The 11,663-nt window shown below is 43.2% G+C and overlaps 1 protein-coding gene across 1 annotated transcript; it reads left to right on the top strand.

Moving 5' to 3' along the window:
* Positions 1 to 947: 947 nt before the first annotated feature.
* LOC145395272 (putative glutamate receptor) lies at positions 948 to 10,252 on the top strand. The gene is made up of 7 exons (XM_080268952.1): positions 948 to 1,028; positions 1,255 to 1,377; positions 6,616 to 6,839; positions 7,889 to 8,047; positions 8,387 to 8,477; positions 9,302 to 9,602; positions 10,221 to 10,252. The coding sequence occupies exons 1-7, from the start codon at positions 948 to 950 to the stop codon at positions 10,250 to 10,252; spliced, it is 1,011 nt and encodes a 336-aa protein (XP_080125078.1).
* Positions 10,253 to 11,663: the final 1,411 nt, after the last annotated feature.

Below are 11,663 nucleotides of genomic sequence, written 5' to 3'. Positions count from 1 at the left end.
AATCTTGCCAGTTCTGTGCTATGGCTGTTTTCTAATATATTGTAAAAAGATTAAAGAAGGCGCTCCAATCAGATTGAGCCTGTGAAGATTTATATCCAAGGGATGGTTGGGGTTTATTGCTCCCGTAATGCCACTCAGGGATGAGTGAGGCTGGTCACTCTCATCTTAAATGTCAGGATGATAGATCATGGATGGATGGATGCAGTACAGTAGCACTGATGTAGAGAGAGATATATAGATTTTCCCACTCATCTTGCCGGTATCGTGACGTATTTCATGCTCCATATTCTCTTCAGTTAAGGAAGTTCCCTAACCCCACATCCTAAGTGACTTTTTTTTTTTACATCTTACTGTCTTTTTTCCGTGTTGCATAAATCATTCCAGTATCTCCATACTCTGCATAAAAAACGTACAAAAGGATATTAACCAGCCATATTCAAAATTAATCACCAAGTGCGCGTCCAAACGTGTCCCCGAACATGTGTTGGCAACACAGCTAGCATCATGTTTGGATACAGGTATGCTTCAGTATTTGGACAGATGAATGCAAAGATGTTTCAGTGCAGTTTCGAATTTACTGGCAGCAGAGGTAGCGGAGGCAGTGTGATGTGTGTCCATACGAGGCAGCTGAGACTTCATCATATTGTAGCCACCATGAGCTGGACGCTGTTGTTCCGAGCATGTTTGCGGCTTGTTCGTTATTGTGTTGTTAACATGTTGCCAGCACTTGATCCAGCAAGCATGTGGACGTCCCCAAAGGAAGAAGTGCTTGGAGTTTCCTTCTCCGACAAGAATTCGGCCCCATGTCCTTGCAGCCCTCCCAGTTATTTAACTTAATGAAGGTCTCTTGTACTGATGGGGCTAAACGGAATCACTCCAGGATAAGTGATGATGATGATAAGGATAATAATTTTGAAGGTGCAGACGACACAAGCTCAGCTGTGAAGATGGTGGAGATACTGAATGCCATGATACAAGCTTCGTCACAGGACCTCTCTGTTACGTTTATCACGGACAAAAATACGCTGGTAGGTATTTCTAGATCTGTAATTTCTTTTCATGGTGTGTTGGTTGGGTGGGTAGGGGACAAGCATCATAATCAATGGGCTATAGTGGATATTATTCATTTTTATATCATATCTGAAACATCCGATAGTGACCTGAGCAGTGATATTAAGTAATGGTTAATGTTGAGTATAATGACTTATGTAGTAAACAAGGCGGATCTAAGCTCTTCTAACCATAATCCTGCAGTTTGCTGGTGTAGCTGACGTGACGGCGTGGTTGGGTGTGGGTGTGTTTTTTGTGGGTGTGGGCGGCCAGGACGATAACGTGACGCAGGTACACATGTCTCGGGTGGTCGGCCAAGCTCGCCAGGTAGGTCACTGTCACATTAGTGTTGAGACTGATGGGACACTGTCACGTTACTGCTGAAGCGGGTAGGTCACCGTCACATTACTGTTGAGATGGGTAGTACAATGTCACGTCACTGCTGTGGTGGATAGGTCACTGTCACATTACTGTTGAGACGGGTAGGACACTGTCATGTCAGTGCTGAGGCGCGTAGGTCACTGTTACGTCACTGCTGAGGTGGGTGGGACACTTCCTGCTCTAGAGTATTTTTATACTCTTCTGTCTTCTAACTGATGAGTGTACTTAAAGCTGTAAAAACGCTCATGAATTTCTTAACCTTGTACCACATTGTCCAGAATCCAGTGCAAAAGACGTTGATAAAATTATTATTTGGCCAGAGCCGGTATTTTTGGCTTTTAACCCTTAAACCGCGGGCTTGTTTTGCTTTGACTTGCGGCTCTCGTGGGCATATTCGTGCTCCGACAGACTCGCTAAAAATATTTGCCAAAAATCAGTTATTAGTCCTAGAATATTAAAATCACATATACTCATGGCACATACGTTCAGCTTTCTCCTTGGGTGTTTGTTGAGCCTTCGTCGAGTGCCGTAGGACTTGTGGAGACCTCTGAAGTTGGGTAACGAAGTCTCCGCTTTACACTTCCCGACAACTCGTAATATGATTACCACAGCCTGATATTATCACTAGAAACACTAATCTATGATTCTCAAATAGTTTGGAATCCATACTCCCAAAAAAAAAACACTGTGAAAGCAAAGAAAATTACGAGGGCGTATGACCATCCCACTTTCGATCGTTCGCCGCTAGTGTTGTCTATTATTCATAAAAACACTCACAGTTTATATTTCTGTTACTTTATAACACTTATATATATCTACAGTCTTTATCCATAAGTTTCCTTCAGTAATAGTAGTTTATTGTCACTGTAGGGATTCAATTTCTTTCAGTAAAATACGTAGCATTCACTTTCTCGTCCTGTATACTAGCATTGAGAGTGAATGTCACTTTCACCTTCACTCTCATAACTCATAGTATTCATACATGCTAGAGTGAAACTTTCACTTTCATTACTCCTAGTATAATATATACTCGTATTCTTATAATACCACTCATTTACATTTCCAATTACGTTCTGTACTTTATTTACATTATTTACATTTCTATTTTATTTACACTGTGTTATGCACTGTCACTTGAAGTAACTTATAAAACTATTTTCCACTTCACTTATATTTACATTCATTGCTTTCTTGCTGTTTACACATATATTTACATTCATTGCTTTCTTGCTGTTTACACATTATTTACACTTTATTTACAATTCCACTTGCACTGTTTTACTCAATAAAAAGATCATAGTCACTCTCTATCAATTGTCAGCCCTTTATCTCTTTCCACACGAGGTTTAGTTGGGAGTAAAGGTCACAGGGCCCTTTGCATGGGGCTATAAAGCGGCGGAAATTAGCAGGAGCAAATCAGACATACTCTCACTTTCAAAGACGACAGTGAACTGATAGTGGTGGCCTCCTGCCGCCTGGCTAGGGTAGGTGCAATACTACCAACTTCAGCCCCATGAGACGAGCTAATATATAGCAATGAAATGATTGGCAGGAAACCAAGACAATACATAATAAATTAGGTAGTTCCAGGTGAATGTAAATATCACTTAGGCTTCTCCCTTCCCTCCTTCTATGTATATTTATTACGAAAATAGATTATACGGCATATTTCAAGGGGAAATAAGCAGCGAAAATTAGCAAACGAGTGCACGTGAGGTGTTGTCCGGTGATAATTAGCCAATTCCAGGTGTATGGCACTATCACTTACCTTATTTCTTTTTTGTATGTATTATTTGGTATAAGAATAGAGCATAGGGCTTATTTCATTGGATGAAATCAGTGGAAAATTCCAGGGAAGATTTACTTAGCATAGAATACAGTGTGGTGGCCTGCAATAGTTAGGTAGTTCCAGGTGAATGTAAATATCACTTAGACTTCTCCCTTCCTTTCTTATATATATATTTATTACGAAAATAGATTATACGGAATATTTCAAGGGGAAATAAACAGCGAAAATTTGTGAACGAGTGCACGTGAGGTGTTGTCAGGTGATAATTAGCTAATTCTAGGTGTATGGCACTCTCACTTACCTTATTTCTTTCTTGTATATATTATTTGGTATAAGAATAGGGCATAGGGCTTATTTCAATGGATGAAATCAGTGAAAAATTCCAGGGAAGATTTACTTAGCATAGCACGGCCGGGCAGGCGAGAGGATAGGGTAATGGAGGGGGGGTAGGGAGGGGAGTCAAGAACGGGGAGAAATGACTAAATTGTCAACAATGGATGAGAGTACAGATGAGATTAGCAGTGCTGACTAGTGTTGCCATACTGATAGATGATACAAGCCACCATTTCAAAGCCTGGGCGAATTCAAAATAACACAGAATCAAAAAAGTGTCGCCCCGTGGTATGATCCCTTGCTCCCAAGCATCACAAAAGTGACGCCCCGCAGTTAACTCCTAAAACACTGGGTGTCGCGTTTGCGACGCTCGCCAAAAAGGACATAATGGCGGATCGTCGTGTTTGTGATTCGAGTTAATTTTGAATAAACGCGGTCAAGGATGTTCCAGCTGGTATCGTCTATCAGTACCACCACCCTTAAGCTACAATTAGCATACTTTACCTTTGTACTACTGACCTCCCTCACCACGGCCCGGCCAGCCTGGCTGTGATACATGGCAGCGCTCTGACTGCTCAGAACTGTAAATCTGCACTCTCCTCTCACAAGCAGCTTATGCTAATAGGAAACGCTTGTTTCCCCAGTTGTCACACTAGCTTTTTTTCGCACGGTTTGCCCCTGTTTAGCGTCAGTTTACCGCAGGCTTTCAAAGTGACATTATGGTGAGTTCTAGCTCTTCCGAGTCAGTGCGAGCGGCCGACAGGAACGAGAATAAAGTGACGGGCGTAAGGCAGAATAAAAAGCGCGCTGCAGTGATCTTTTGAGAAGTATTATGATTGAAAATAATGTAGTATACATGTTTTTAGCTGTGAAAATGGAAATGTTTGTTGAGTGACAGGAAGACCGCCACCGCATGTCGACCGTACGCTTCGTTGATTTTAGCCTTATTTTCAGTGATTATTGTACAAATACGGATTCCAAACTACCTGTACGTTGTAGTATAAAATTGACTGTGACAGAATGAGGCTGTGGTAGAGGGGAAACCGGGTTGCTGGAGGTGTGAAAGTGAAGATTTTGTTACCCAACTTTGCAAGTCTCCACAAGTCCTTGGGTAGTCCACGAAGGCTCAACACCTGTCTCTGGAGAAAGCTGAATGTAAGTACTATCTGCAATACCAAGTATAATGCTCTAGGGTTAATCTCTGATTTTTGGCTAATATTTTCCTACAAGTACTCAGACCGCGATATAACGCCGCCACCCGGGGGGGGTCGGCTGTCGATGGCCGCGTATTAGGGGTTAAGGGGTTAAGGAAGGTCCCTCACATTTTTTCTCAAGCGATTTTTTTGGTTATTAAACTTGACTGTCCTCTTCAGTGTAACATAAATTCTTTCCTTTTATCCAGTGTGGGTTACTGCAGATTCACCAAACTGATTATCAAAGTTTATGGAGTCAAAAACAGGAGAGGCGACAGGACCTCCGATGCCGACTTTGATTTTTTTTTTTTTTATGATTATGAATGTATTTACAGTATTTCAGTACTGGGGGATACTGTTAATGTATTTGTTATTCAAAACTGATTAAACAAGAATACAGCACTTGAAAAGCATATACTTTCGCCAACGCTTGTACCAGACAATTCAGGTCACCACCAAAATGCTATACTACATGCATATAGAGTTCTGTATGCATGTGGTTTAGCATGTCAGTGAAGGTAAGAGTACCTGTCTTTGAAAAAATCTGATACATATATCATTTCAAAAAATAGGGGTTATCCAAAGAAAGTGGGTAATGCTGCCATGAACAGGTAGATAACAAGATAGAGAGACATACAGACTTAAAACGTGGGCAGAAATGTACAGATTTTTTCTTTGCATGCACAACACTTCAACACAACACTATCATGGCACCTCACATTGTTTTCGTAATCTCGTGCCACCTTGGCAGTCTCTCCATGGAATGCGTCCTGTGATCGTGGACTGCGACAAAGCGTCTGTATTTTAAGTACTCCTAATGTAAGGTACACACAAGCTACGATACAGTTCTTACGTTTCGACTCTGTCCTCTTGATGCTTCATGTAGGGTCGAAATCAATATCTATGCAATCGTACCAACTGACTAGAGGCAGGCTCTGAAAGGGGCACAAAATAATACGCCAGGTTTAACTTTACTTCAGGCAGAGATGGAGATAGTGTGTCCTTATCTTCATAGATCCCAACCATGAATGGGTTAAACGTATGGTCTTTTATCTACATAAGTTTTGGTTTTGAGAGAGGCAATATATTTCTCACAAAACCACAAATAACAGCATCCTGGAAAGTTACGTAAAAAAATGATCTCTTAGCCATGAATATATGATGCACGCAGCTTACAGCCAATGAAGCATTCTGGTGATTACTATATTCTGGTCAGTAGTGATCTTTGCCCACACCGCACATAGCAAACTCACTTACATCAATGATGCGTCTGATATTTGTCTAATTTACCTAAGGAAAATAAAAATTTCAGTCGAAAAAGGACTTCGTTCACAGTGGCAACTTCTTCAAAAATATGATTTTTGCATATTATTAGTACTACCGTAAAGTAATCTTATCAAACTCAAGAAATGCCTTTTTAGTAAAGAGTTTACAAAGGAAAATATTTTTTGTACATTTACTTGCACAGTCCATTAGAAATCCATTATTTCCGTATGTATTTGGGTTTTTAACACAGGATTTTCAGCAGACATTTGTGTTCAGGTGTATAACACCGCAATATATTATACTGTATATCATAGGTCATTTACTTTATCTTGGACCAGATTTTTGGCCTTTTGCAGTTTATTTAACGTAGCTCATTGGCAGAAAAAGCCAATGCAATGGCTCTATGTTCTTTCCTTAGCACATATACATGAACAGCATCATATTTTAGTGTTAATCTGTTATTACGACTTAGCACTTAAGATGGGAAGATGTCAGTTTTAGATGAAGTTACAGCAAAAACAGTGTAGTGATATCAAGAGCTATCAAGGTGGGTCAGTAATTCACTTTACAGGCCATTAAATTCTAACAGGGAAGGTGTTACAGCTACGGCAGGTGTCCAGGTCCGTGGCAGTGGTGGTCGTGAGTGATGACCCAGCCTTCCTCACCACGTTCGCTAAATGGTCTCAAAGGGAGCGTCTGTTGGTGTGCTCCACGAGACTCGTTGTTCTCTCCCGTCTCCCACTCCACCGCCTCCACCACCTCCGTAAAACCCTCTCTATGACCAATTCCATGCTCATCGTACTCAACACCTCGTCATGTCCACCTGGGTCAGTAGCAATACACTGAAATGGTCACAACACATCTTAAGAGTAATATTAAGTCTCACCGTATGAAGAACCTTAAGTCTGTGTTTATCACTTTTCAGATGCAGTGTGTATGTGTATTTGCCGTATGTGAAGCCAGAATACCAGCTATTTCGAATTGCCTCTTGCAGGAATAAGGAGAGTTTAATTATCGAATTTCACCAACCTCCATTCCCTGACAAGTTCAATAGGTAAATTATCTGGTACATGAGACTTTAGCTCATAAGGTAGTCAGTTGAGGGAGCTCCCTAACACCTTTTTCTTATCGATTACTTTCGAATAGGGCTGGCTATAGGTTTGCAGGTAATTCGTGCAGAACGTGGTGATATGAGAATCGTTTAAGTAACACAGAGGAGGACGGCAAGGTGTAATAAGCAAAATGAATCGCTTAGGAAGTGGTGAAAGGGAGCTTTCTAAACCGACGAGAATACGGGCCTTCTTCACCCACATAACTGACAGCTGGAGCACAACCTCCATTGATAAGAAGTGTACTTATGATAATCTTTTAAATGTTTATTGAGGATGATTTGGCAACAGGATGCGTCAAGGAGAAAAGATGAAAAGTGCTGTATGTACTGAACCGATTATCTGCGTGCATTAATCCATTGTAATTTTACATCATAACCATGTTTCCTACATCAAAACGTGTAGGCATGGTTCACAAATATGGACAGATAATTGTAATGATAAAAGAACTATCAAGAGACAACCTTGTTAAATGAGCCACTGTTCTGTCACTCATCAATGTAGCCCTCGCAAATGTAAGCTTGACCCCAGAGGCAAGCCATTCACTCATTATTTTACCATTCTTTCAGTTACTGTGATAAGAATTTTTCTGTTTTTCTTAATGTTGCCAGAAGGTAATATTCAGTTTAGGGGAAAAAAATGTGCAGCAGTGATTGAATAACTTCAAATAATTTCAGAAGTAAGGGTTTCTTCCTTCTGAGACGGCCAACTGGTCTAAGTTTTAATTAATACATGTAGTTCCTAATAGAAATTTCATCTGCTTGTAGATTCTTGGATGGTACTCAGTTAACAGTGGCTCGCGTGCCGATGCCCATCTACGTGACCAAGGTGGTGGATGACCCAGAAGCACCTGGACGGAAGCGAATCATTATACTCAGCCCTGAAGTTACTCTGCTGGAAGTCATAGCCGAAGCTTTGAACTTCCAGTACGTTGAAATGCAGTGTATTTTTTTTTTTTTTTTTTACAGAACTGCCTTTCCTTGAGGTACATTATTTGTCTGAAAAAGAAGTGCAATTTATGCTCTAAAAAAAAAATCCATACCCCTGGGAAACGGACAGGGTATGTGTCTTTCATTAACCCTTCAATATATGGAGTCAGTCTTTCCTTAATTTGTATCTGTGTAACTGTATACAGTGACTCTTCATCCAGTGTAATTACAGAATACCGATAAGTCTTGCTATTAAAGTTAAGGCCGGACTACCCGAAGAGAACCACATATTCTGTGTGGCTGAGTATACAGTGCATCTCGTCTCGTGCCTTTCAGCTTCACGTTTGTCGCGCCCAACGATGGTGCCTGGGGGGCCAAGAGATCGGATGGTTCCTGGTCAGGCATGATTGGAATGACACAGCAGGAAGTAAGTTCCTATTTTAAACATTAATTATACTAATTAGTATAAATGTGCATACTGACAAATAATATCTCTCCTCGGAAGTAGACTGTTATTAAACTATTACTGTTAGTCATATAAAGCAAATAATGAGTAATTTTGCACACTTGTTTAATGCGCACAGTTATCCACATTTCTGATGTGGTTCACGATTGCAAGAAGTGGTTTGGAACTTCCACAGTCAGGGCCTGTTAATATCTCTGTTTTCCTAGATCACTTAACTTCTGCATGTTTATTACAGAAATTATGTTCATTCCTTCATCAGTGCAGTATGTTCAGTTCCACATGCATTTCTATCGGATGCCCAGACACCAGTGATTCAAACATTTCCACACACACTCTCCCATTTCCTCCTTTGTGGTCTCTCTCTCTTTCTCTCTCTCTCTCTCTCTCTCTCTCTGATATGCATATTCTCTGCACACTTTTTTTTTTTTCGTAAGAATTCACAATTTTAACAAAGTCTACAACACTCACTCTTCATATCTCAGGCTTACTGTCTCATATCTCACTGCTAGGCCAATCCAACATCAGGTACTGTACTTCCAACACTTCCTCATAGTCATGTTGTCATATATACAGCTATTTTGTCCCACATGCGAATATTTTATAACTTTTTATTGTCTTACTGTAGTATTGATTTGTGTGTGTGTGTGTGTGTGTGTGTGTGTGTGTGTGTGTGTGTGTGTGTGTGTGTGTGTGTGTGTGTGTGTGTGTGTGTGTGTGTGTGTGTGTGTGCGCGCCTGTACCACACTATTCCTGACGCTGCAATTAATTCAGTATCATCAAACCAGGAGGCGGATATTGGTTTGGGTCCCTTTGTCATCTCCTTGGAACGTGCTACAGCAGTCGACTTTGCCTACCCTATACTTTTTGCCAGCGCGCGCATCCTGGGCGGTCGAGGACAGGGTGAGGTAGATCCTTGGAGCTTGCTATTGCCATTAGGTCCCTTAGTGTGGGTGGGAATCCTGGTGACACTGATGGCGGTGCTCGCTGCTTTGCAACTCCTGGCACACTGCCTGCCGCTTAATGCATCACACTGGAAGAGACTGTTCATCAACAGTGCCAACTGTGTTCGACTGTTACTGCAACAAGGTGAGGTTCTCTTGTCCATTTTTCAAGTTTTTGGTTTGCAAGTCATACACAAAAGATGTTTCAGTAATGTTATTTTCTTTTGACATTTGATATTAGAAGGTTTCATGCTGTGCTGTGTTGCGAGACATTTTGCTTTGATATCTTCAGGCTTGACGACTTGTCCAGATTTTTTGCCATTTGGTTTCGATTAACAGTCAGCAACACCTCTTAATTATTTCATGGAAATGTTCACAAAGTCTCGAATCTACAAATGGCCATTCAGGATAGCAGATGGACAAAAGTGACATTAAATTAAATATCGTTTTTCCATAAAGAGTCACTGTTGTATTCATATAATAACCGTTTTTTCTGTCATCTGACTTCATGGGTGCTGGTGTTGTTGCAGATGTGAGTGAGAGGGTTGGGTGGTGGTGGTGTGAGCGTGTGATGGTGGGTGTGTGGATGCTGGCCACGCTGGTGCTGATGCGAAGCTACACCGGCAACCTGACGCCTCTCCTGGCCGTCAGATACATTCCCATGCCTATACAGTCACTCAAAGACATTGTTCAAAATCCAGTTACTCTTATATTGCAAAAAGGAACCCATCAAACACAAAGTATTATGGTAATTTTGTGACAGTTATGCTGCATGTTCTAAGTTCAACTTCTTGAACACAGAACACGCGCACGGACTTGGGTTCTTTTGTTCAGGACTGGTCCAGAGCATGCAACAAAGGAATTGGGCTCAAACACAGGCTAACCAGTCTTACACATAGCCTATGTTAACTTATAAAGATACAATGCACTGCACAATACATGGAACACTATACAACACTAATTGGTACATAAGTGGAAAACAGACTAAATCACAGGTAGGTGTTGGTGGTGGCCAGGTGTGGGAGATGGGCTGTCCGGGGTGCGCTCTCAGGAGAGGCGCTCGTCTCGGGCTGCGTAGTAGGGTGTCTGGTGTGGACTGAAGGATGGCTTTGATGGTGGCCCTCTCCTGGTGGGGCCCTTAGGAGTGTGGTGGTCCTTGGAACTGGGGCCAAACAGGGCCAGTAGACGCGCTGCTCGGCACCTGCCCTTGGAAGTGGTGGGAGTCCTGGTGGAGGGTCTGGGCTGGTCCTGGCCCGGGGTCGTCAGGGCGCTCCTCGAGGGCCAGGGTTGTGGTCTCGTCAGGAAAGGGAGGCCATCAGGGGCTGCCTCCGGCTGCTTGCTCCCAGGCAGTCTGACAGCTGCTGGGGGTGTCGAGGGCTCGGCTGCAAGAACAGGACGCCCAGGCTCACGATTGGTCCACTCCAGACTTCCTCCAACCGGAACTCTGTAGGAGAGCAATCTCCACCCCTAGTGGTGCGGGGGTAGAGTGAGGGACGTCTTGCTTGGCCTCTGGAGGGGCCGGCCGAGCCAGGGACTCTGCCCTCGGTAGGAGACTCCGAGGTAGTGGAGGAGGGAAGACCGGTGGTCGTTCCCTCAGCTTGGCAAGTCCAGTGGACGTTGCTGGAGCTCCACTCCGGGACAGTGGAAGGAAATTCGGTGGATGGTCATTCTGCCTGGCAAGTCCGGTGGACGTTACCAAGGCTCCCTTCTGGGGTAGTGGAAGAAGGAAGTTCGGTGGACGTTCCCCTCACCCGGCAAGTCTGGTGGGCATTACCGGGGCACCAAGCATCCTGGGGGCAGCAGGGAGAGGAAGTCCGGTGGATGTTCCTGTGTCTGCGGTAAGTCCAATGGACGTTACCAAGGTTCTTCTGCCGGGGGAAAGTCGCACCTGCTGGGAATCTGGTTGAAGTCCCCTCTATGGCAGGTCCGGTGGATGCTACCAAGGCTCTGCTCCCTTCCCTGGGATGATAGGTGGGGGAAGTCCGGTGGACATTCCTCTGACGGCAAGTCCAGTGGACATTACCAACCCCCTGCTCCTGTAAGTGAGTGGCAGAAGAGGGAGATCCGGTGGATGCTTCCCCTACAGCAAGTCCAGTGGACGTTACTGTGCCGCTGCTCCCCTTGGGATGTGTAGGACTGGGAAGACCGGTGTCATTCCTCCTCTAGTGGCAAGTCCGGTGGACGTTACAGAAGGCCTACGTGGGAC

The sequence above is a fragment of the Coenobita brevimanus genome, chromosome 30, assembly GCF_032717465.1.
Source record: "Coenobita brevimanus isolate Jiangsu-jjx chromosome 30, ASM3271746v2, whole genome shotgun sequence".
Taxonomy (NCBI): Eukaryota; Metazoa; Arthropoda; class Malacostraca; order Decapoda; family Coenobitidae; genus Coenobita; species Coenobita brevimanus.
This window is presented reverse-complemented; position numbering and strand designations above follow the sequence as displayed.